Consider the following 27,779-nt stretch of genomic DNA (forward strand, 5'->3'; position numbering starts at 1 on the left):
TCCTCATAATAATGTCTTTCAGCTTTGCCGAGACTAGAGGAACTTCAATTTTTTTGTTCTTTTGAAAGGGGTTTTTCTAGAGTAATTTAGACCATTGTTCTTTAGGTTTCGCTTTGGTTTCTTTAAGTTGTCACTATCTTATATTAATTATTTTGTTGGAAACCAGTCATGTCCAAATTAGATGGTCTAGTGTTAAAGGTTCAGCCCAACATGACTGATTTTCGCCGAGCAACACCAGTTGATTTGCCTTTAACAGATTGAAGCAACAATAACCTTGCCTTTCTTAATAAAGTTTGGACCAAATTCAGAATTTTTTTGCCAACCGATACAAGAAAAACATTCAAGTGCAGATATGTATTGCCAAAATTACCAAGGAATCAAAACTAAAAGCACAAAGACTCTCTCTTTACCTTTTGTTCTTTATTTCAACTTTATTGCAAGTTTTGCAGAATTCTATTAAAAAGAGTTATGATAACTTTGGATGCATAATCAACTTTACTAACAAAACAATAATAATAATAATAAGACTACAGGCAGCAGCAGCAGCCAACAGAAGAAAAAAGATCAGTAGGGATTTCCTCCTCGAATGAATTTAGTTAGAAAAAGATGAGGCAGAGTTTTCTTCCTTTCATCCCTCCCTGAAAAACGTTAGATGTTCACTAGAAATTATTAACCCTCTGGTTGGAATCTTGGTATCAACAACTGACCCAGAGCATGTTTGGAAGCAACAAGATAGGAGTGTCTTTTTATGGTGCCGAATACTGAATTGAGCTAGAGCTAAGCCATACAAAAGCTCAACTGCGTTTGTGCATATATGATGCTTCATGAAGTTAAAAAAATCAGAGGCTGGTGAATGAAATACCAACTAAAAGTGAAAATACCATTTTAGAAGGAGAAACCAAGTTTCATATAGGAAAAAGATAAAAGTCTAGCAGTCTATAGGGTTTTACATTTTTTTGGCTAATACAGGAACAGAAGAGAAACTGAGTCTACAAGCTCACTTTGGCCTAGGTCTACCAGGTATTACATTAAGAAAGAAGAACTATATAACCTAATTATATATTCAAGAGTTCGATAAAGCAAAGCAGATTTATCAGCCCTGGGGTTGGGGTTTGGGTTGATCCGAGACTGCAGATTGCGGAGCAATGGTACTTGCCGATCCACTCTCAATGCGTTGCGGTTGGGGAACAACATCCCATTTGCCCTCAGATTCAATTGGTTCAAACACATAAACACTGCCATCGGTTAGGCCTATGGCAAACTGGTTGGGTTCTTGGGGATGGGCAGCAACTGCAAGTGGATGAACAGTTGGGCTGCCATAGATGAACAAAACATGTGTTAAATAGCAAATAACCATCCATTTATCATCAACAAGAAAAATAATGGAAGCAATATAGTTATAGTTGAAGATATTACCTGACATCGGATGCCAGATAGGCAGTGGGACTTATCTGGCACTGTAATTGAAGGTTTGAGGAACTGAATATGCGCACTGTTCCATCCATGAAACTGGTGCACACCAACTGGCTATCACATGAAAATATTCCATGGGTGATTCGTGCAGAAGATTCTCCAATGGCCAACTGAAACGACACGTAACATTCCAATTTTAAAACTTTCAATCGAACAGATACTCCAATTTCATCTGTTTTTCCTTTTTTTGCTAACAAAGAACTCCATTGGCATATATATACATACCTGCTTTATACACTCCAGTTTCCTCACATCATATATGGCGAGTTGAGTTGAGTTTACAGCCAGCAAATGTGTCTGATCCTGCTGAAACTGTATCTGGGTGTCTGACCTTGCGGTTGGCGTCCTTCCTGCAGCAGTTTGCAAGAAACAACCATTCTTCCTTTCCCAATTATTCAAGTCCCACACGATGATCTGTGATATGAACAAGATAAAAGATTTCATGCCTGGTGGGACATCGAACCAACAGTTTTTCGTATGTATGCATTTCAGGAGGGGGAACTTTACCTGAGCATCAGCTCCAGAAGAAACAAGTATATTCAACAGATGGGAAAAGGCAAGACCAGTGACTTTCTTAGAGTGACCCTTAAGCTTGCTCTTGACCTTTTATAGGAAAAAATGTGAACATCAATGAGTTCTCTTTTGTGCTTATAGATGATGAAATTTGTCCTTCCCTAATAAAGATAAAACATACCTCGTCTAGACGAACATTGTATATGTAAACTGTGGAATCATCCATGCCAATAGCGATTATATTGTTATCTTGAGGGTGAAAAGCAAGATATGTTGCCACAGGTGGCGGAGACATGAATGTTATCATTTTCTGTAGTTATTCACAAAAAGTCTAAAGTGGTTAACAAAATTCAATACGCTTCTCAGTACCATTCAAATGGGGATATTCGGATAATGCCTCTTTTGTTCTATAAGAACATTTTATGTTGCAAACTATACAAGTGTTTAGAACCATCTTTCCTGGAATAATACCTTCGAAAACATAGAGCAAATTTTAACACACCTAAACCATTGTAAGTAATTGATCGCATGATTTGAAAAAATTACCTTAAATGACATCATGTTGAACAATGAAATTTTGCCTCCTGATGCAGACATGATGTAGGAGTCATTCTTGGATAATGCAAAACATGGCACAGTTTCAACCGAGTTACCCTCGATAAGATGATTGGTCATCAATATGCCTGATGCCGGTTGCACTAGTTGAGGGGTAATCTTTGTTGTTGCCTACACAAATAGTTTGATAGAATATAACCAAATCAAAAGTTAGCACTTTTCTGTTCATTAGGTTCTTCAGATTGATTAGGAGATTCATATGATATAGAGGCAATTTCTTTACCTTCCCACTCAAATTGAGGTCATTTTGTGGCCATTTCCACAGTAAATGAATAGCGTTAAATGCTAATGCCAAAAGGGCATTACCTGAATTAGTATAAATCAACCTTCCGATCTGAAGCAAGTAACAAAAAGAAGCCTATCAGAAATTTATGGCTACTACAAGAAAACAAACAGTTCATTAGTTTCTGAGGAAAATTCTATGCATTAGTTCTGATGGTCGACTCCATCAGTATATTCAGATATTACATTCAATTCTTTTAAAGTTGTTTTAAGCAATTAAAAAGTAACTGAATAAAATTTATTGATACTCAGTATCAACAAAATATTCAGTGATAAACTTTGATCTGTGAAAATCATACCCTATCTGTTTGGAAACGAGCTGAGAGTTTGAGAGCACGAAATTGAGCAGGTGTGCTGATTTCAGTGAGTTGGCCTGCTCTTACTGGGTTTACTTCTTCCGTTGATTTCGCTCTTGTATCCTCCGACTTTTTTGAGTCACCATTCTAGCAAATGCACCAAAAATATTAGTTTTAAAATTATATTGAATAAACTTGAATAGACCAAGATTCATTAGAGAGTTGAGATGAGAAAAGGAAAGAAGAAAGAGAATCAATGCCAAAATAAAAGGTAAAAAAGAGGATTTAAAGACTGAAGGTCACGGTTGAGAAGGAAATGAACCTCAGGTTATCGCTTTTATAAAGCATTTTCCATAGACTATACTGTATTGGCAATTTAAGAATTCCAGAATAAGTTAATTACCATTGCTGGAGCATCAGATGGAGGTGGTCTTGGAGCAATATGGGAATGAGTTTCATATGTTCGCATCAATCGAAGACCATCAACAGTCGCCAAAATTTTTATTTTATTCTCATTTGCAGAAACAGCCAACAGGGAACCCTCCTTGTTGAAACGGATACGAGGACTTGCCTTGAAATCAGAAAAATTTATCAGCAGAGTGAACTGTGAATCTTATGGTGCAAAATATGTAATATTCATTCAAGCATTTATCCACAGCCTACATAAATGAAAATTAAAAGTGAACTAACCGGTAATCCTCCCTCAGCATCAACAGTCAATAAAAGAATGCAATTTTCCATATCCCAGAATTTAATTGAATAATCATCACCAGCTGCCAAGAAACGATTCTTGGCAGTATCAAATTGCACAACACCCAAATAACGTTTGTAAAATCCTTGGTAGGTTCTCTTCACAGTACCTTCATTTTCATTCCATTCAACCATGTGTGACTCCCCTTCTTTTGTGGTTCCACATGAGAACAACCTACATAAGCCATTGTTCATAAAACAGGAAAATGATGAAAATAACACTAGTGAAAATATGACTTCCTATATATGAACCTTTTTCCATCAGCACTATAGGCCATTGTTGCACAGGAGCGACCAGGAGCATGGTAATCCACCCTGGATCCCATCATGTCATATAACCATGCCTTTATCTTGCCATCCACTGATGTTGAAAAGAAAAACTGAAGAGCGAAATCATAAGCCACAAGATGCAAAGTAAGAAAATATCAACAACAAAAAACCTGTGTATCAAGCATAGGCCTTACATGAACATTTTCTTTGTAATGAGGACAGACAGAATGTACCGCAGCTTCATGACCTTCAAATGTGTATAATTTAACGCCAGTACCTACGTCCCACACCTGAACTCAAGAAATTAGTATAGAAGTTCTGTTATTCTCATTATAAATGAATATATAACTATTCAATCATAACGAACCTTGATGGTCTTGTCATCACCACAAGTAATAACCGATAGTTGCTTAGAGGGGTTACAAAATGCTAGATCATTTACAGAACCAACATGAGAGTCAATCTACAAATCAAATGTAATATCTTTTAGAAAATTAGATAATAATATAGTGTACTACATTGTAGGAAGAAGATATGAGAACACACCTCCAAATGATGTCTAACATCATTCCCTCCAAAATAAGTGTACAACTGCAGCATATGTTTAGATATCCAACTCCTGCTTGGAAAGAAAGCAACAACTTAAGAGAAAATATTGCTACTAAATTGGTAAGCTATTTCAAACACTAAAGTGATGCCATATGTTCAATCTCACCAAACAAAGAACCATCAGGGCTCCATAGTATACGTCTTACTGAGACAGACGGATCTTTGATTAAAGCTGCCTGTGTTGCAAAAATTGTTGAGATCATCTTGGAAAAAAATGAAAACAGCTATAATCTCATTAGATTCTTTTCCTTATTTTCAAAAGAGACATACCTTTAATGCCATCGAACTTGCTCCAATATCCCACACCTGAAAGTTTCTTGAAGCTAACTTCTCTCTTGAACTAACTTCCCACAAACTTATGTCCCCAATGTTTGTTCCAGCTGATAGTAACATCATACAAGGAGATATTAGTCACGATCAAGCCAACCAAACAAAAAAATAATCTGAAATAAAGATCGTAAAAGTAAATCTAACCCAGAAGGAGAGTTTGTTGAACAGGATGAAAGTCCATGCTCGTGGTAACTGATCCTTGGTTCAATGTGCGAGCGACAGTCTTAGGCAATTCTTCAGTCATGTTAAATTGAAAACCATTCTGAGAGGGATTCATTCCCGGAATTATAATCTGACCAACATGAACAAAACTTCAGATATAAGTAGGCTATAACTAAAACAGAAGTGTACTGATGTACTTAGAGTATAACACACTCACCCTGTCAGAAACTGCAGAAACCCTTGCCATTGACATATCAGACCCTAAGAGACCCTTTGACACAGCAGCTAGACCTCACAATAGAACAGATAAAGAAATGAGAAATTATGTTTTAAACCTCTAGTTATAGCTTGTAAAATATAACTGATTACTTACTGGGATTTGACTGACCACCAAGGCCAACTCCTCCAGAAACTAATTGGTGATTCATGTTTGAAGGAGTTGTCACCCACACATTTAAAGGAACTTGAACTGATGTTGATGCAGGTTGGAATGACTTACACAAGAGGAAGATATGAAAAAGTGTTTACTTTATATGGTGGAATTCAGCAAAAGATGATCAGAAAACCAAGCCAGTTGTTTATGCTTACCCCATTTGCAGACACTGGAATGAAGCCTTCTGTTTTTTGTGCAGAAATCATAAGCTGATTGTTTGCTGCTAGTTGTGTGTATGGATCAGTGGAATTTCTACAACTGTGATCCACCATAAGAGTTTTGATATCAGGATTTTGCCTAGGATTTGGACAAAGGGAATGTTGCCAGTTTAAGCTGTCAGATGCAAATTGAAATTAATTTACCTTTTATTGATGAAAGTTTCTAGAAATCCAAAAAATAACAGTAATTTTGATTCAATCAAGAAGAGAACAGTCTCTTCTCTTTCACTTTAATGATCGTCAAAGAGAAGTTTACCTTTGATTAATGAGCATTCGTAACCTCGAACTTTTAATGTTAGGGAACTGCAGCTTATCACATAAAAGAGGATTTGCCTCAATAAGCTTCTTGAGCTCAATCAACATAATCGATCTTGCTGTCTTTGCATCTCTATAAGTTGATAGTTGGTCATTCTCCCTGCGGAAAATGAGTAAGTTACTAAAGTCCACCTGAGGGAAATGTTCATAGAGTTTTAACCAACAAGAAACAATGAAATTCGCAAAACATCAACAGAACATATACCTAAAATTATCTAATGTCAAGAGCTGAGTGATTTCCTTGAATAAATCCTCATTAAAAGAGGAAAAAACTTTAAGATCCTTGGTGAGGATATCGAGAGCCTTGGTCCTATCAAGCCTGATCAATGTAATACCATAAAAAAGCATAGAAAATATAATTAGATGAACTACAGCAAAAAGGATAATCAAAAGACTCTTGATTTTACTTGTCCAATGCCTCCAAGTATTTTTGCTTGCGGATTTCAAAAAATATCTTCATGGAATAGCGATTATCATCGACTTTAGTGAACCCAGAAAGATACTGCTCGACCTCCTCCCATTTTCCGCAGAGGATCAGGTCCTCAAAGTGCTTCGCGCTGAAAAACATCCCTGATTCCTGCTGAAGGCTGTTCAAAACGTTGAAAACTGGCATATTAAAACAATCGCAAACTACTAAAAGGGAAAAAAATATATCATTAACGGTAGTGCTTTTGGTGTTTGGGTTGAAATTTTACATGTGAACAGTTTCCTTGAACTTTTCTTCATCGAGGAACTGCATGATCAGGAAGATTAGATCTCTGCTAAGCGAAGTCGTCATTGAAACTAAACCTTCTTTATCTCTGCAACTTTACAATGAAGCTCAATTAATTGAAATGAAAATGAGAGATTCTCACATAAGACAAATAAACATAACTGACAAAGGGACCGCTTCTTTTTTTTCTTTTTATTTATATGTTATTTCTTTTACAATATATTGTCTAACATGATTAAAATATGAAGCAATGGATTCAAGGTTTGTCTTTTTACTCTCAAATCCTGGGTTAAACGCTTGACAGGCACAAACAAACAAACACCAAACGGCAATGCCGTGATGGAGCTTTAAAATGAAAGCAAAACATCAGAACACGTTTTCAAAACGTAATCAGGAATTCAGAAATCAGAGGTAATTGATTGAAACTACTGATGAAAATCTCAGAAGTGGAAAAAAACAGATCGAAAAGAACGGAAGTACAGATTTACAAGAACGAAATTCCCCAAAAAAAACAAGGGGTTTTTTTAATAAACGATCAAAAACAGTAAAGTAACTTTAGTTAGTGTGTTGAAATTCAAGTTGTTGTAAAGTAGGATGTGTAGAAAAGAACATGTGAACAGAACTTCATGTGAGAGAGAAAAAAACATATAAAGGTAAAAGAAGAAAACGATGAAGAAAGAGCTTACTTGGGCAAACAGAGAGCAAATCGACGAAACAAAGAACCAGAGCTTTCTCTCCTTGTTTTTCTTTTCTTTTTCCAAGGGGATGCCGCTTCTTGGATTCTAAAGGGACTAAGACAGACGGGGGATTATATAGGGTAGCAGCAGTTTCGAGGATAAGTATTGTAGCGTATCATGATAAGGGCATTGCCCAATGATAAGCACATTTTTGAGTTCACAGGGGCTGAAATGTGGGTCCCTCTGACAAAAGCTCGGCCGACAGCTGTCTTAACTTTGCTAAAAGATGACAACAAAAGTTGAGTTATAATCCTCACCTCGTTTGAGTGAGTGAACAGCACTCGCTAGACGGTTTCTTGCTTCTTAAGCGAAGGAATAGTGTTAAAAGGCTCACGCGAATTTAAACAAAACACAAGGTATTTGCTAATAATTTAATACGTAAAATATAATGTTTATATGAAAATATGAAAGTTTTAAAGATAATGATATAAAACGTGTTTAATGTATTGTATAATTTCAAAATATTTAATTAAAATTAGTTTAAAACTTTAAATTTCATTGGGTTAATTTTTCAATATTTCAAAAGTACTTTCACTAATGGCTTAATATACGATTAAGGAAAGACGCTAACGATTTTGTTATTTTTTTAATAAAACCGGTAAAAATTACCGGAAACATTATTATTTTTACCCAAAACATTATTGAGAGCTTTACCGAGTTTGGTAATATATCCGGTAAAGCACTTTAAAATATTATTTTTCTATCGATTATATTACCAAACCCAATAAAATATCCAATAATAATAAAATAAATAAAAATAATAATATTTCTGATAAATTTTACTGATTTTATTTTTAAAAAAATAATAAAATCAATAACATTTTTATTTAATCATATATTAAACTGCAACACGTGAGACTTCCACGATACGAGGATGGAGACCACTCTGATCTTTATAATGCATGACACTGACGTGCGGACAAAATTAAAAGAAGCCTACTTTTCTGTGCAGTCCAAAGTCGAAAATAACGCATTAGTTCTAATGTAACGGACAATAGCACGAAACTTTCGTCCCTCTGACTCGGTTCGAACTCGGAAAGATGCACTTTAAAATCTAAAGGGTAAATTATACCAATATTCACTAATGTTTGATTTAGTGTTCGCTTTTACCATTAATGTTTGAAAAATTACAAATCGGTCACTAATATTATCATTTATTACAAAATGGTCACTAACGTCTGATGTTTGAAAAATTACAAATCGTTCACTAACATTATCATTTGTTACAAAATGGTCACTAATGTTATTGTTTGTTATAAAATGATCATTCGACTTTAACAGCCGTTAATAAACAATTACTGTAGTAATGAAATACTGACACAACACGTTAAACTAGATGACTCAGCATGTTTGACCGACCCTTCTTTTTATTTTTCATCTTTTTTTCTTTTTTTTTTCTTCTTCTTCTTTTGTGAATAAAAAATTATAATTCACAAACCCATCATCCACAACCAAAATAACGACATCAGTGGCAACCCTAGAGCTTTAAGGAGGTTGAGGGCCACTTGTGAGAGGGCAAATAGAACTCTCTCATCAACTGCCCAAACCACCATTGAGATTAACTCCTTGTACAAGGATATCAACTGCTGACAATGTGATGATTGTTTCATGGCGTTGCATGGCGTTTTGCGCCATTATTTCTGTTTTAAATAATAGAACATGTCAGAATTATTAACTCATAATTCTTCTTCTTTATATCGGTTCCTGGCGTTGCCTCTGTTTTGCGCCAACAACTCAATATCATCCTCGCAAGGTGTTACATGGCGTTGCCTCTGTTTTGCGTCAACAACTCAAGATCATCCTTGTAAGGTGCAACTTCCTTTGCTTGGAAATTTTGTTTCATGAACACAACACCATTGGAACTACAATAGCTTGTGGGTTTACCAAAAGTCAAACTCATTGACGTCCTTGGTATTGGTGTCCTTTCTTTTAAGTTTACATACATTTAAAACACAATGAAATTTGGGGTTTAACCGTTTAACCATATTGAGATCTTGGGTGCGCGCATTGCCAAGTACGTTTAGTTTTACATAATGTGCAAGTTATGTTACTTTCTATAGCTGAAACATAAATGGATGTTCACTGTTCATGCAAAAAGGATGTTCATTGTTGTTGTTAGAAAGTCGAACTCAATTATGAAGAAGAATGTATAAACAAAGCAATGTGGCAGTGTACTAAACCACGAATATATGTTGGTAAATATTTTTTCTTTAATTATTTGAAACAACACGACAAACAAGGCAATAATTGAAAAATTGAGAAGCATCTTCAAAGTCGGTTTACTAGATATATATATATATATATATGTATGTATGCTTGTTAGTTTTTAAAGCAATACGAATGAATGGAAAAAAATTAGAGAAAGTGAGGAAAAATACGAGTGAAAGAATTAGAGAGATTTGAGATAGCTTAGCAAAGCTATAAGGTGTTTGTAAACTAGTCGCAGCTAGTGTTATATTATTGTAATATTGGTGTAACGTCGTTGTAACGTATTTTGTTTCGTATCAATAAAAGTTTGAGTGTTATAAATCACCGAATGCTCATCTACGCTTCCAACAAGTGGTATCAGAGGACGAATGAGCAAGCCCTACAAAGCAAGATGAATGTCAACGAAGGAGAAGCTAGCAGCAGCTACACACAAGGACGAGGAAATCGTGGTGGTTATCGTGGTAGATACAGAGGAGGACGAGGAACTCGTGGACGTGGTGGTCGATCATATGGCACCGATCAAATGAGTAAAAGCAATCCAACATCAGGTCGTGGATGAGGATTTAGAGGCCGAGGTAGAGGCAGATATCAACAAGGAAATAAATTCTAGGTACAATGTTATAATTGCAATAAGTATGGTCATTATAGTTATGAGTGTAGATCTGCTCCTAAACAAGAAGAAAGAAATAACGTAGCAACAGTTGAAGAAGAAAAAATTGAAAAATCTCATATATTCCTGACTTACAAAGGAAATGAAGAATTCAAGAAAAATATTTGGTATCTTGATAATTGTGCCAGTAACCATATGTGTGGTCAAAAGGAACTATTTGTGAAATTAGATGAAACAATCCATGGATGAGTAACGTTCGGAGATGACTCGCACGCAGAACTAAAAGGAAAAGGTGAAGTCATGATTACTCAGAGAAATGGAGAAAAGAAATACATTTCAGATGTTTATTATGTACCTGCTTTGAAAAGCAATATCATCAGTTTTGGTCAACTCATGGAAAAAGGATATGAAGTGCAGATGAAGAATCGTTCGCTTGCCATCAAAAATAAAGAAGGAGAATTGATAGCCTAAGTTGATATGACTCGAAATCGTCTCTTTACAATTGATATCGAGTCGGGAGAAGTCAAGTGCATGAAAACCGCGATCAAAGATAATTCATGGCTATGGCATCTAAGGTATGGACATCTTGGATTTTCTGGATTGAAGTTGTTATAAAAAACAAGCATGGTGAAAGGAATACCAGAGATCAACCCTCCAAATCAATTATGTGAGGCTTGCATCAAAGGAAAGCAACATAGACAAAGCTTTGAAGTTGGTAGATCCTGGCGTGCCCGAAGACTACTGGAGATAGTACACACAGATATAGTCGGTCCTTTTGACATACCATCTCTTGGAGGTAACAGGTACTACCTAACTTTTATTGATGATTTTAGTAGAAAATGTTGGATTTATATCTTAAAAGAAAAGTTAGAAGCACTGGAAAAATTGAAAGAATTTAAAGCAATGATAGAAAAACAAAGCGGTCAATATTTGAAGATACTCAGATTAGATAGAGGATGCGAATATACATCAAAGTTATTTGATGAATTCTGTAAGGAGCATGGCATCATCCATCAACTGACAGCCATATACACGCCACAACAAAGTGGAGTTGCAGAAAGAAAGAATCGCACAATCCTGGACATGGCAAGAAGCATGATAAAAGGTAAACATCTACCAAGAAATTTATGGGCTAAAGTAGTTCGATGTGCAGTTTACCTATTGAACAGATGTCCAATAAAAAGTGTGAAGTATTTGACGCCAAACGAAGCATGGAGTGGTCAGAAACCAGGAGTTAGACACCTCAAGATTTTTGGATGCATCGCATATGCTTATGTTCCTGAACATACCAGAAAGAAGCTTGATGACATAGGAGAAAAATGTATTTTCATTGGCTATGATGAAAGAAGCAAAGCTTACAGATTATATAATCCTGTTACAAAGAAAGTAATAATTTCAAGAGATGTCGAGTTCGATGAAGCAGACTATTAGAGATGGAGCAAAAAGGAAAAGAAAGTTGAAGGACTATTTTTTAATGAAGATAAAGATAACAATCTTATCAATCAAGATGAACAAGCTGATGTACCATCGTCGTCAAGCAGCAGCAACGATGCTAGCAACATAATAGAAGATTCTGAAGCACCTTCCACAGAAGTTCGAAGATCCACAAGAGAGAGAAGAATGCCAGAAAGGTACAACGATTATGAACTAAATAATGTTTCATTTTTCTGCTTACTTGTGAACAGTGATTCAATAACATACGAAGAAGCGGTTGAAGATGACAAATGGATGAATGCAATGGATGAAGAAATTGCATTAATATAAAAAAATGATACATGGGAGCTAACAATACAACCAAAAGGTTATAACTCAATTGGAGTAAAATGGGTTTACAAGACTAAGACCAATAAAGAAGGAAAGGTCGAGAAACACAAAGCGAGGCTAGTTGTCAAAGGCTATAAGCAAAGACAAGGAATAACTATGATGAAGTATTTGCTCCAGTAGCAAGGATTGAAACCATCAGACTTCTCACATCAGTTGCAGCACAAAAAGGATGGAAAATTTATTAGATGGATGTGAAGTCAGCATTTCTTAAAGGCTACCTAGAAGAATAAGTTTATATTGAGCAACCACCTGGATACTTTAAAAAGGGACATGAAGACAAAGTTTACTGATTGAAAAAAGCTTTATATGGTCTGAAGCAATCCCTGAGAGCATGGAACACGAGAATTGATGAATATTTCCAGAGAAATGGGTTCATGAAGAGTCTATACGAGCATGCTTATACACAAAGAAAAATGAAGACGGTGATATCATGATCGTGTGCTTATATATAGACGACATGATTTTCACAGGAAATAATCCAGGTATGTTAAATGATTTTAAGAAATCTATGACTAAAGAATTTGAAATGACATATTGGAGAAATATCATACTTCCTTGGAGTTGAAGTGAAACAAATGCAAGAATGAATATTTATATCACAAAAGAAGTATGCAGAATAAATTTTAAGAAAATTCAGAATGGAATATTGCAAGCCGATAGCTACTCCAGCAGAACCAGGAATCAAATTAAGTGTGAATTCAACAAGAGAGCAAGTGAATTCGACGTTGTTTAAAAGCATCGTTGGAAGTCTAAGGTATATAACTATCACACGACCAGACATAGCATACGTTGTGGGATTGGTAAGCAGATTCATGGAGAATCCGAAACTAGATCATTGGATTGCAGAAAAAAGAATCCTCATATATGTCAAAGGTACAACAGATCATGGTTTGTTCTACACGCGATCAGAAAATTCGAAGTTGGTTGGTTATTCTGATAGTGATTATGGGGGAGACTTAGACGATCGAAAAAGCACAATTAGATATCTATTTCATATCGACTCTGCAGCATTTTCATGGTCATTAAAGAAATAACAAACGGTAGTTCTTTCAACATATGAAGCATAATACATAGTCGCAGCAGTGTGCACTTGCCAAGCAATATGGTTAAAGAATCTTTTGAACGAACTAAATTTGGCACAAGAAGAACTGATTACAATTTATGTCGACAACAAGTCTACAATTTCTCTTGCCAAGAATCTAGTCTCCCATAGCCGAAGCATGCATATCGATACAAAGTATCACTTTATACGAGAGCAGGTGAAAAACAAAAATGTTGAGCTAATTTACTGCAAAACTGAAGATCAACTAGCAGACATTTTCACAAAGTCATTGAGAGCATATATATTCAACCGACTCAAAGAAAAGCTTGGAATGGAAAGTCGAGTTTGAGGGGGAGTGTTAGAAAGTCAAACTCAATTATGAAGAAGAATGTAGAAACAAAGCAATGTGGCAGTGTACTAAACCACTAATATATGTCGGCAAAGATTTTTTCTTTAATTATTTGAAACAACATGACAAACAAGGCAATAATTGAAAATTTGAGAAGCATCTTCAAAGTCGGTTTACTATATATATATATATGCTTGTTAGTTTTTAGAGCAATACGAATGAGTGGAAAAAATTAGAGAAAGTGAGGAAAAATACGAGTGAAAGAATTAGAGAGATTTGATAGAGCTTAGCAAAGCTGTAAGGTGTTTGTAAACTAGATGCATCTAGTGTTGTAGTATTGTAATATTGATGTAACGTCGTTGTAACGTATTTTGTTTCGTAACAATAAAAGTTTGAGTGTTATAAATCACCGAGTGCCCATCTACGCTTTCAACAGTTGTAGCAAGTCATGGAAAAAATGGAGAGCTTGAAATGAGTTCACTCGAAATAATTTAATTTATTCTCACTTTTATCAGAATGTTGATAGGAGGTTAAGTTATCACTACAATCTTTTTACTTGTAGTATGGGTGGTGTTAAAATGGAGTCGAGAAAAGTTGAAATCCACTTGTTTTTGTGCATAGGCATTACGTAATTGCATGGGTGGTAATTTATATATGTTGAAGAAGAAGGGTCGAAGGATCGGTCAAACATGCTAAGTCAGCTGGTTTAACGTGTCACATCAGTATTTCATTACTGCAGTAACGATTTATTAACAGCGGTTAACGTCGAGTGAATATTTTGTAATAAACGATAACGTTAGCGACCATTTTGTAACAAATGATAATGTTAGTGAGCGATTTGTGACTTTTCAAACATCAGTGGTGAAAACGAACACTAACCCAAACACTAGTAACCATTGGTGTAGTTTACCCAAATTTAAATTAAATATAAAAATGCTTAATGCGTGTTCTTTTAATTTGTTGAGATATTTGATTTATTCATGTTTGTGTGAACTTTTTAGTTAGTTATAGGTTTAGTTTGAGTCGATTTAGGGTTTATTTTACATTAAAAATAATAATTACATAAAAATGTAAGTGCAATTAATAATAATTATATGAAAGTATTTCAAGCATTAGATTTTTTAGATACATCCTTAATTAATAAATTAAGGCTTAATACATTTTTAGGTGCCTAAACTATACATCAAATTGATTTTTGGCGTCTAAATAATTTTTCGTTAAAAATAAGTGTCTAATGTTTTCTCCGTTACACTTTTAGATGTCTACTGTTAAAAAAATCATTAAAGGACACATGTCACGTTCAAATTTTTTTAAATATATATATTAAAATAATATTTTATTTATAAACAAAAAAAATGACATGTGTCACTTATTTTTTTAACGGTATGCACCTAAAAATATAACAAAGAAAACATTAGGCAACTACGTTTAACAAAAAATCCTTTCAACACCAAAAATCAATTTAAGATATAGTTTAAATACCTAAAAGTATATTAAATCATAAATTAATTACCCAAATCTAATTAAGTAGTTACATTTCAGATTGCACCTTTAGTTAACGATTTGGTGTATTTTGTTCAATATTAATAACGAACAATCAAAATTCGAATATTTAAATTTATTTAAAAAATTAATATTTTATTTGAATGAATTAACAGGTCATTAAATTATAGTCTTACCTTAATATAAAAGCTAAATTAAGAAAAGCGAATCCAAGAAATTTAATTGAGGTTCAAATATAATATTGGAGATAATTTTTAGGTTAATTGTAGGCCCTTGACGTTAGTTTTCAGTTAACTTGAATTTGATTTATAAAATTAGGTTAAAAGTTGTACCAAATTCCAAAGAGAAACTGACGCCTGAAATGGTTTCTGATTCCTTGAGTAGAAAGGTCAAGCATGCATGCGTGCCAAATTTAAATATACATTTAATATCTAAATCAGTTATCTTAATAAAATAATAATCAATATTCAAATTTTAATTATTTTTATTTTTAACATTAACTTTTAACAATATTATGATAGTATTACATGTCAATAACAATGGTATCGTATATTTTAAAAAAATATTTGCAATTTATTAATTAATTAATCTCACCAATTTCTTTCTAATCGACTAGTCTTCACTCTTCTCATTTATTTTATTTTTATTTGAACCTTCAATATATTTTCTTATTTTATGTAGAGACAGCATTTTGTTTGTTTTTTCTGTGTGCAAAATCATATTTTCTCTGTCCCCTAAGTTTACTTTTTATTGATTTTAAGAGTTAAAACTTTTTAAATTTTTATCATAATTATTTTAAATATTTTAAATAATTAAATTTCATAAATATATATTTCAAAATTACTTGATTCAAGGTTTTTGAAATGTATTTTTATAAATAAAAAAATTTAAATAATAAAGAGTTGGTGTTTAAAATAAGAGGTATAGGGTCAATTCATGCCAAGAGCAAGAATTCTACTTTTTTATTTATTTTATCCCCATAGTCGATGACACGTGTTATCATTTAATTGGTTGAATAAAATTAATTAAAAATATTGAAGTGGAAATAGAAAAATGATGCGAAAATTAAAAAATTATAAAAAATTGACATGTCATACCACATCAAGATTATCATTAATGTTTTGTAAAAAAAACAAAGTTTAGGTATTAAAACGAAATAAAAATGATAGCGTAAGTATTAAACATACAATTTACCCTTTTAATATTTACTTAATAAGAACAATTTAATTAGTTGTGTGTTTTAGGGTGTTGCTTTAGTGATAGGGATGGTTACTCGAAAATTTTGGTCATACTTGTCAACCCGGCCGACTCAAAAAATTTATATCCTCCGCCTGACCGGAAATAATATATTTACTAAAGAATATTATTTTATTTAATAAAAATAGAAATTTAATTGAAAAATAATAATACATAGAGCGATATTATTATAATTATTCATAAATATATAATGTAAAATTATATATTTTCTTTGGGTCGGATATCATGTCTATCCCTATTTAGTGATGTGTTGTATGGGATGTGCGCTATAGGCTCATCATTATTATATGTAGCTACTTTTTCAATTTTAATTAAAAAGCTTAATTTAAAATAATTTTTATACTCATCTATTAATTTTTACAACTGTTACCATATTTATATTTCATACTTTTTATAGGTCAACATTGTAGTTATCATATTTATTTTATGAAATTATATATTTCAAAATATTTATCCAAAAAAATACTAATACAACAACTACTAATATTTTTGAATTAATAGAGTTCAAAAGTTATAAATTTGAGCAAACACGTCCTTAAACAATACTAGTACGAGGAATTTGTCAACCCAGTGGGGTTAGCATCGGAAGACAATAGCAACGAATGGACCCCACTATGGGACCCATGTGCAGCAACAGACTTATATAAGGCGCGTACGTAACACTTCCATTTTACCTGAACCCGAGCCAAACCAAAATGACTGAACTGAGAGACAGAGCTTCTCACGCTAGCTGGACCCCCCCCCCCCCTCTCTCTCTCTCTCTCTCTCTATATATATATATATATATACATATATTATTTTAACATCTTTCACTTTAATTTTTCTTCATTATGTGAAGCTCACGGCTTCGACTGTCAACATCAATTTCCCTTTCCTTTTTATTAAATATTTAATTTGGATACTTTTGGTAATTTAGCCGTTTCTTTTTAATTTTGCCATTTGCTCCTTTTATGTGTTTTGAGTTTGGATCTTGACGAATCAATGCCATAGAAGACTGGAAGTAGTTTCAGTTTTTCATGTTTTTTAGGCTTAAAGGTTACTTATGTTTTTGTGGTAGATACAATTAAATTTATCATTTTCACTTTTATTTTTATTTTCACATCAATTTAACTCTGAAAATTATTTAATTGTGTCATTCTATACCATTCTCTTTATTTAAAACCCTAAGTTAGTATTTATAGATAATAGGGTAATGATTTAGTGTTTAAAGATTATGATTTAGGGTTTTAAGCTAGAGATAGTGTTTAAGGATTATGATTTAGGGTTCTAAGCTAGGGGTAGAGTTATAGAATAGTGTAATTGAGCAACTTCGAATGTTAAATTGATATGAAAGTGATAAATTAGATCTAATACATGGGCAAAAGTTTTCATTTTCCTTTTTTTATTGTTTTTTCATTAAGTCTTCGTAGAAATACATGATTTTATATTAGAAGGCAAAATTTATAAAAATTTAAGGGGATAAGCTTATAAAATCTTAGGGGACAATAATTTTTCAATATAAAATATATAAATTATATGAGAAACTAAAATTTTTAAGAAATAACTTGATACATCCATGTCGGTGTCTCATAGTTGTTTTTCATCTGCGATTGTTTTTTTATTAGACCATAGTTGTTTTCCATGATAAGTAATCCCTTTTAATTAGACCAAGGTGAATCGTTTTTTTAAAACCTTGCTTTGTGAATGTTATATTGGCTAGGACCATATTGTCTCTCGATTTTCGAGTTCTTTAAATCAAGTTAAAACTTAGCTCAGTTTAGTTGACGATAACCAGGAATTTGTTCAGAAGACGCCACCGTGACCTATTGCTTTTCGTTCTCTCAGTTGGGAGGATCGGGAGGCTAACGCGGCGGAAAAATGCTTTCAAAAAATTTCATGGGTTGGACTATTGGAGCATGCTCAACGATATTGAAGGTCTACCTTCTTCAAGACTTTGCCGTATATCTTTACCGAGTTCCTAAGTAGGGACAAACATAATATTTTATGTTAGGAGTAAACTTCTAAAATTTTCGAATAGGGTGAACTTTATTAAGAAATGATGAATTATTCAAATATGGTTTTCTCGTGGCCACAACTGGTGGCGATGACAAGATAATTAAGGTTGTTTACGTTTCATTTAATCTCAAATGATAATTTTGCATCATGGAGAAAGTGATCAATCAGTTAGTTGATTCTTTCGGGTGTGGAAGCCATTACCAGGAAGATGTCCATGTAAGAATTACCCTGGATTCAGCTATACAAATAACATGGGACGTAAGATGATCGTCACATTGCCCAAAACCCAAAACACGTTTCAGACGAATTTAAAAGTACGGAAACATCAAAACAAACTTGAGCAAATAAGCAATTGGCAGAAACAAGTAGGCATTACTAATCTCAACCTACGAGCGAGTAACCCATCAATTGACCAACTGATGGGTCTCGCAAAATGCATGTAATTATGTTATATGTTACAGATTAAATCAAATGAGTTGGGACTGCCAGAAGTTCACACCGGAAAGAACATTTTATTTTATTTTATTTTACTTTTCACATCTTCAAGCATCCACCTTTGCTGCAACAGATGCATAACTCACTACTGTCTCTTGTTGTTTTGCACCGACTAGATTGTTCGAGTCGAAGGAATTTGATCTTTATTCTTGTTGAGCTGTTCCTTAGCATCTGAAATATTCAAAGATAAGCATGATCATTAAAAAAAAAATCTGCATCTGAAATATTCAAAGGAAACTGAAACAACCATTCTACTAGTAGGCTTTTTGAGGCACTTACATGAAGGAAAACACTGATTGGATGGCGTCCACAGATAGTATTGTGATACTCCGACAGATATTCTTTGAATGCATCTGCATCTCCAGTTTCTATTATATCCATGCTCATCTTGTCCAAGGCTTCTATCGATTTATGTACGGCACCATACTTCTTGTCATAGTGCATGTAATTAAACCTGGCACCAGAAGGAAAAAGCTAAATATTAGTGACATAATGTAGAAAACCAAAATCATTCATCCAAACATTGAATAAGCTTTGATGATTCGTATCATATAATAGAACCAGGGATAAAAACCATTGAACAACAAGATTTCTTTAAAAAGAAAATAATGTATTTGTACTTTTAACAGATAATCAGTAAATAAAACCATCTATGAACCAGCTGAATAAGTAGTGTTTGAAAATAGAAGTAACATTTCATAGAACCTGGATCATAAAAGTCTACAGCACACAGCTTCCCTTTTAGGGGTTTAGCAGTGAGGTAAGTTTCTGGTATACTAAAAGATGTAGCTAGTATACATATGAAGACATCTTGTACATCATTCATGACAAATATGGTATTTATGCCAAACAAAAAAGTTGAGATTTAAGAGGAAAGAAAGACTGAATCCAGCATACCGAGAACCCCAGTGACAAAAATCTGACGATACAGAGAATAAATTTTGAGGATCATCTATATACTTGGCCAGCAACTTTCCATACATTGCTTCATTTTCGGCACTAAGAGCACCAACCAAAATTGGTACAACTGTCACTGAATGCCTATATCACCACACCCAAAATCAACTTCAATTAGGATCAAGTATAGAGAATTACTTAATATATGTTTAAAAATTACCCCTCAAATACTTTTGCAAGATAAGGCAAGTGCATTTCCATGCTATGCCCAGCTTCATCAACGCGAAGATTCATCAATTCAAATTTTCCTGTGGCTTTCAGTTCCTCGATGACTGAAAGATGAAAAAATTGACTACTTTTGTATGGAGGACAAAGAGGCTTTGGGATTGGGGGGGGAAACACAAGCCGCTCATTAGGGGAAAAGAATTACCAACCAAAAACCACAGTCAATTGGCTCAATAAAATATAGTATGACATTTTACTAGACTTGTCAACAAAGCTAATCTGATATGATAAGAAGAAAAATGATATTTAGTCCAATGTAAATGGACATCACTCACCTTCCATATCAATAGGTAAGTCCCCTATCGGTGTCTTGTACATCATAGCAGTTGACAGAGCACATTTTGGAGTGAAATAATGGTGAGATGGACCAAGAAGGAATATCCGAGAACTGCACTTGTAGATTTTCTTGAACATCAGTCAATTTTAATAATAAATGAAACAGATGAAGTAATTAGTTTTTAGCTCAAACATTACAATCTTCATATATTCAGTACAAAACATCTGAACAAAACATCTGAACAAAATTTGGCTTAAGATAAGAATAATGATTAAAGAAAAGCATATTTCCTGAGAATCGAAATACAATATGTGATATTAACTATAACAATCAAAGAGGAGAAGTATAACGAAAGGTGCACATGTTCGTTGGGTCTATATTTCCAAAAGCATAGGCAGCAGCACGTCCTGAATATGAATAGCCTGCATGCCTGAATTTCCCAAGCCACCACCAAACCAGAGACGAGAATACATTAAAACATCAATTATGTTATACAGAAACAAACAAAAAGGTGACACAACAACTTACGGAGCAATTACACCTCTTACATCAGAAGATTTAGGCAAGCTAGTTGCACTAAGCCACCCATCGAGCTCTTCCGCTAGTTCTTTTGCTAAGAAAATTGCATACATTTATATATGTAAATGTGTGTGTGTGTGTGTAAATATATTATTTCACTATAATTTTCTTAAAAGCCTGAATTGCAAAGGAAATAACTCACACCTAAGGCATGAATAATGAAATACATAAAGCCTTCCAGTACGAGTTGAAAGCATCAATGTTTTCAACTTAAGATCAGTTGAATGAATAATGTTGTAATTCAACACTTAAATAAATTATTAAAAAAACTTTTTTTCAGCTTTACTTAACAGAAGACAAATTCATTCCAGAAATAACTCTGTCTTAATTGAATCTTCGAAATTACTTAGCTTAGCTCCTAAATCTTCATTGTTTTATTGTTTAATTTTCTCGATACTAACAATATTTTTTTGCCTCAGCCTGATCATTCGCAAAAAGGAAAGCAAAAAGCATGAATCGGAATTAATTACGAAAATCGGTAGCGGTTTGGAGGAGCATTTAAAGGACTTACAGTTATCAGCGTACCAAGATCTTGCATGAGAAGCTCTTCTGATTCTTTCCATGGAGAATAGAGCGAAAGCCCCAATCTAATCTTTCGGTGGAAATTAGGATTCAGGCTCAGAAACGCTTTAGCGATCGTCAAAAGAAAGATGAACAAAGAAACAATTTTCTATATATAAAGCACTCTCTCTACTACACTGATTCAGGGAATTGGTGCGAAGTATAACGAGGAGAGACTCCAATACGTTAACTTAAGCTGCTCCTGGAATTGTTACTCTATGCTTCAGCACCATTCCTCCTCCTGGTCCTCTTGGTCTTCTCAAGGCTTAAATATATGGGTAAATTACGTGTGTAGTACCTAAAGTTTTACCTTTAGTACGTTTTAGTATCTAAAGTTTTAATTCTTACAAAATCATACCTAATATTTTGTTATTGTTCCGTTTTAGTAACCCGCCATTAAATTTTTTATTGAAAATCATACAAAAAGAACTCTTACCTAAAACAAAAATATTAAATCCAAAAATACAAAAAAAAAACAAAACTTTTATTGAAAATGACATTTAACATCAAGAAAAACTTTGTAACTTTCACAAAATTTATAGTTTCTATTGAACAATATGTTGTACGAAGTGATAAAAAAGTGATTAACAAACCAAATTATTTAACAGATTATTTCGCTACACAATTCTTATTATATCGATAAATAACCTTTTATAAAGAGGGATCTGACAATACATGATCATCAATAAACCAAACAGAAAATAAATGTTGTGAAAAAAGGTACCAAAAGCCATTAGAAACATGCCACGAGAGCAAATAAAAAGCGTACCAAACTAGAACAAAGAAAAAGCGTGTTGACAAATTTTTTTATTTAAAATTGAAAAACTAAAAAACAAGAAATAATATAATAATAATAATAATCACAAACAATCGATAATCAATATTAAAATTGATGTGACCGTTAGTTGAACAACAAAAAATGAAATGCCTCACAAAAATATTAAGAAAAAATAGATTATAAAAAACCCTAATTCAATTACATAAGCGCTTTTAAAAACACAATTTAATCTCTGAAAATATCATACTAAATTATTTTTCTAACGGCTTCTTAGATGGGCTTTATTATATTAAAAATACCAAAAATTATTTTTTTATAAATAACCCTCAAATTATATTTATAAAAAAATATCATCAAATTGCTCATATAGGATGACCTTGTATTCTGCAAAAAAAACGAGATCAAATCTCACTTTTTACGAAAAATAAATTTTATACATTTATTATTATTTTTATCTAATATTAAGTGACTTTGTCTTAAAAAATTGATAGATCTCATATCCTATAAAATTTGAGGTCCATTAAACACGTGAGGTAATCTTAAGTGAATAATTTAGAGGTATTTTTTAACTAATGCTGTTTGGTAGATATTCATCCAAAAAAATATAATTTTTAAGGATTTTTTATATAATAATGCCTTTAAGATGTTCACTAATAATTTCGTCTCAAACACAAGGCGATTGCCGAATAAGAAATTGGAGTGGACCCAAAAACCACTTGAGAACCAAGAAGAGCTCGCTGCCCAAGGAAAAGGGATTAGCCTTTGAGTTTGTCCACGACGAGTCCGCATTGCATATTTTAGTTTTTCGATTCCAGCTAATGAGAAGACACCACAGTTGCCGCTTCTCCCGGCTTTTAAGCATGATTTTCTTCCCGCCATTTTTTTGCAACATATTTTACGATTCTTAAAAGTATTTAAAATTTGTCGTATATTTTAAAATAGGTGTTCAAAACTTAAAAGTTATTAATTAAGATTTATTCTTTTTCCTAAATTATAGGTTTAATTAAAAATAAAAAACTTTTGAGGAAAAAAAATCAAAGGTTTTTATAATTTAAAAATTAATGTAACCCTCGTATTACGATTTCTCTCAATTTAACATTTCAATTCAGAAAATCAATATTATATGGCCTTTTGATTGATATTTTTCATTGTTGACAATTACGATATCGATGCGATAGTTCACAATACTGATGTAATGATGTACAGTGCTGACATGGCGAATGACATGACATATGTACTAAATTGGGTTTTTGGTTTTGTTCGAGTGTCAAATTAGTTCTTTTATGTTCAATGACTTATATAATTTTAAAAAATAAAGATTATTTTGAATTGTAAATATAAAAGTATTCAAATATTAAAAAAAATAACTAAATATAAAAAATATTAAAAAAAAATAATATACATATTAAAAATGTTAGAATTATTGTAATTTTTTAAAATTAAATATATGTAATATGTTTTTGTATGTCTTTTAACATGTTTTGATCTTTTTTATTTGTTATTTGGTCGATTTCATTGTTTAGTTTTATTAGGGATGAGTTTGATATCCCTTCGACTGATTAAGATGATATTTAGTTATTATCTTGTTGATATGTCATGTTTGGACCCTCAATGTATTTAAATATATCATTTGCATTTGGAGATAATTTTCTCACGATGTTCAATTCTGATATCAATTACCTGTGGTTTTTCAATAGTTTGATCACTTATTGTAGTTTATTTGTCGGTGTAATCAGATTTATTTGCTTTTTTATTTTGTTCAAGCTTTTTTTCGACGTATTAAGTGGCTAATTCCGAATCAATTGTTATATAAAATATTCTAATTACCTATTTATTTACACTTATGATGTAAATTTTATTGTAATTTTAAATATTTTTTCTAATAAAACTAACTGTTGTTACTTTTGTTATATGTAATAGAGAAAAAGACATGTACTGAAAGGGTAAACAGATTATTCCAGGGGCCTGTACTTTTGGGCAAGCTTTTGAAACTCGCTTAAGGCCCAAATATCTTATTACTGTTTTCATTTAGCCGGGCTTCAGAAAATTTATCAAAGGTTACTGTTGGTTTTTTTTGCCCCAATAGGATAAACAGGTAAATTATTTAGGAAAATATGGTAAGCAGAAATTTTTTGGATCTATGTTATTTTTTATAGTTTAATAAAATTCGTCATTCATGTTGAGGTGATGAGTTTTAATAAAAAATATTTTTTATTTAAACTCGTCACGTCGAGATGATAAATTATAATAAAATATATTTTTTATTAATTTTTGTATATCGAGGTGAAAAGTTTAAATAAAGAATATTTTTTATTAAAATCTGTCATCTCGACGTGATGAGTTCCAAGTCACTGTAACAAATACCGTAGATCTCTAAATAAACTTTTATATGACTGTAGGACTAATCAATTACACTGTTTGCCTTTGTAAAAAAAATTCGTTACTGTTTTCATTGTAGAACATAAAGGTCATGTCAAAGGATGTTTTGATTGCATTGGTCTTAATTATTGTAGCTCCATTAAGTTCAAATGTTGCACTGCACCAGTTAGTTACTTGGTAGATTCAAATATTAATGTAGAGGGTAATCTCTTAAGTCCATTTTTTTTAACATGACAACGACTTAAATTAACCCTAATGCATTTTTTTACTCAATTGTTCCTTTAGAAATCGGTATTATTACCCTTTCAAACCTTCATTAATGTATTAATTGGTTGACAATGGCTCTCTGATTTGTTTTAATTGAAGTCCCTCATTGTTTTGAGGTTTATTTACTGGTTGAGAAGGGGCGCACCGTAATTAGATTTATCGTCTAAAATAATTAAGTAAGCCAAAGTTTATTACACCGTATCCTCGCAACATCTTACAATTCTTATTCACAGATACGAAGAAACAAAAGGAACAAAAAATCACAATCTGCCAACCTACAAATGGAATTTACTCTATAAATTAACAGTAAATATAGATTTTTAACTTTCTAAACAGTGTTGCATGGCACCAATCAGGTTCATCGATTTTAACCTCATCCTCTCTTTCTCAGGCTGATTGATCTGGATGCTCTTCCATGTACCCGAAACCGATCTCCATTGTTTTCACCTGCTGCATTACTTAATAATTCCGTGTTCAAGTTCCTGTAAAAGTTGTAAACTATGCTTCTATACGAGGAAGAAGACATGCGTTACTCACCTTACTTTTTCCGTTTGTTCTTGGAGACGGTTGAAGTGGACGGATTGCTATGCCAGTTCCTCTTCCTCTGATTGATGAACCAATTGTTTATTTGCTTTAACTGTAAACCTGTTTCCTGAACCAACCTTGCCTTATCTTCCTCCTGCAAGTTTGTCGGGCAGATATTTAGGAATAGTTGACAAGGGAAAGTTCCTTTGTTTGTTTGTTGAATGAAATTTCTTCATGGTGGCCTTGAACTTACAGTCGGGTATGGCCACTTGGAATGCGACTGCCACCAAGCTTTTAAAACTGAAGTAGTGTCACCGGGGAAGTTTTCCCGCCCTTCTCTTGCGCAGAATTTCTTCCCTAATGTCCTCAATCTTCTCCTTGTAACCCTGTTTGAGTTCATGTTTGAGTTCTTGCCTCACACGCTCCATCAAAGACCTTTCACTCTCAGTCGGGACCAGGGCCCCCAATCCCATTGAATCTGGACCATCCAAACCGTCATCAAACAAATTCGCATCATTTTTCTACTTGGTCTTCGTCATCATCCGACATTGTTGCTCCTGTGCCTTCCCCCGGAGATACTCCTGTATATGTAACGCAAAAAATTGGGAAACTGAAAATCAATGACAGATCGGTTTATATAATAAAGGAGCCTTCAGTGTTCGAGAAACTAGGGGAATTTGCCAACACATCATCTGCTAGATATGTAGACCGTACCTGTTAAGCTCTGTAAGGATTGCTCAATTTCCCAACAAGCCATAACCGCTTCCATTGCATGGACCCGAACATGTTGTTGCAATTGCTCTTTAAATGAGCATAGCAACAGAACATAATGCGTCTACATCATCACCAAAATTACGTTCAACACAACTTCAAAATACAAATGATGCAATAAAATGTAAGCATTCGAAGAAATTGACACCAATGTTTCCATTAATGTAGTTTCCTCTGTGCTATTGTATATGTGATTCTAAGAATCATTATGAATTTGTATATGTTTAATCCAAAATGAATTCTCATAAACATGTCATTATTTGTGTGATGCACTTGCTAAACAAATAATTATCATTATATAGCCGTAAGTATCATAACTAAGAATGGCCCTTGTCTAAATTTCATTTTAGAAAGAACAAAAGCGTACATCTAAATAATTGTTGCATGAACATAGTGATGGCAAAACGTTTGAAAAAGCTTAGGTTCTGGAAATTCGGACAGCCTTATATAGCAAGGAATCAATCACGGAGCAGTCAGAGCAGCAGTTAATTTTTCTCATTTCTCCAGGCATGCAGTTAAATTACCGAATTGCCATGGATATTTTTCACTAGAAAATCAAAACGGGTATAGGAAAGAAACAATAACAGCATAACAGTTTGCAATAGTACTGGTACTGAATGAGCATACCATGAATAGATCAAGCTCTTTCTCATCGCCGACCAAGCCTTGGGCCCCACCATCCAGAGCCGAGTATTTAGCCACCACTTGCTGTGACGTAGCCAGCTGAGCGTCGATCCTCGGAAGCTGATCCACCGGCGTGGCGGTCCTCAGACACGCCACGTGTGCAGACAATAGCTGCTCGTACAAAGGGTGGGCAAGTATCTTCGCCTTGTACCTTGCATTCTGCCAATTTGAAGTCCCTTCTCCTCCTCCGCCTTCCACCGCAAAACCTTGGCTCTTGTTGTTATTATTCAACTCACTGTTGCTTCTCTCCAATTCTCCAGATTCCACAGCGACCATGGATTCCCTATCAACTCCTCCTCCACCTACTGTTTCCACCGCTGCCATGTCACGGATGGCATCACCGTGGTTATGTTGAAGAAACGAAGACGATGAACGGGAGAGCCACTGGTTGGGAGCTCGGGAAGCCGAGGTTGGCTCGGAAGCATTTGTAGTAGTAGTATGAAGGTTAAGGAAATTAGGGTCTGAGAAGTGAGCCTGGGGTATTGGTTGCCGGAGGAGAGCGCTATTTAACCAAATTAGGAGCTGAGGTATCCGTTAGTTGGTTCATTTGTTGCTGTTGGTCGGCAAAGTGCCGAAGTGGAAGGTCTTGAGAGAGATGGTCGGGGTTAAACGCCATGTAAACCTTTTTACCTTGTGTTTTTTCTATAAATCAAGACGTATTGGAAAGAAAGATTACGATGAAGAGGACGATGATCGTGAGGTCATGGTTTGATTGAGAGAGGAGACGACGGAAAACAAGGGTTTTTGTTTCAAAAGTCGGGGGTAGTTGAGTTAAAGA

At 33.7% G+C, this 27,779-nt stretch overlaps 1 protein-coding gene, 1 long non-coding RNA gene and 2 pseudogenes across 2 annotated transcripts; 1 reads left to right on the forward strand and 3 right to left on the reverse strand.

Annotated features, from left to right (window-relative positions):
• Positions 1 to 988: 988 nt before the first annotated feature.
• LOC120194380 (topless-related protein 1-like) lies at positions 989 to 7,683 on the reverse strand. Its single transcript, XM_039196694.1, has 25 exons — positions 7,665 to 7,683; positions 6,962 to 7,072; positions 6,674 to 6,853; positions 6,472 to 6,585; positions 6,208 to 6,366; positions 5,889 to 6,066; positions 5,674 to 5,794; positions 5,518 to 5,585; positions 5,283 to 5,430; positions 5,079 to 5,188; positions 4,915 to 4,984; positions 4,746 to 4,840; positions 4,567 to 4,662; positions 4,394 to 4,489; positions 4,182 to 4,309; positions 3,870 to 4,104; positions 3,583 to 3,750; positions 3,183 to 3,326; positions 2,825 to 2,935; positions 2,533 to 2,712; positions 2,168 to 2,296; positions 1,981 to 2,076; positions 1,699 to 1,887; positions 1,417 to 1,583; positions 989 to 1,313 (listed from the first exon to the last, which is right to left on the reverse strand). Exons 2-25 carry the CDS (start codon positions 7,042 to 7,044, stop codon positions 1,094 to 1,096), a joined length of 3,285 nt encoding a protein of 1,094 aa, XP_039052625.1. The 5' UTR covers positions 7,045 to 7,072; positions 7,665 to 7,683; the 3' UTR covers positions 989 to 1,093.
• LOC120194381 lies at positions 1,938 to 27,062 on the forward strand. Its single transcript, XR_005522963.1, has 3 exons — positions 1,938 to 1,948; positions 17,502 to 17,511; positions 26,923 to 27,062. It is a non-coding gene; the product is annotated as an uncharacterized LOC120194381 (long non-coding RNA).
• LOC120194378 lies at positions 18,944 to 21,796 on the reverse strand (annotated as a pseudogene).
• LOC120194377 lies at positions 25,555 to 27,779 on the reverse strand (annotated as a pseudogene).

This window comes from Hibiscus syriacus, unplaced genomic scaffold, assembly GCF_006381635.1.
Source record: "Hibiscus syriacus cultivar Baekdansim isolate YM2019G1 unplaced genomic scaffold, ASM638163v2 tig00116997_pilon, whole genome shotgun sequence".
In the NCBI taxonomy this organism is placed as follows: Eukaryota; Viridiplantae; Streptophyta; class Magnoliopsida; order Malvales; family Malvaceae; genus Hibiscus; species Hibiscus syriacus.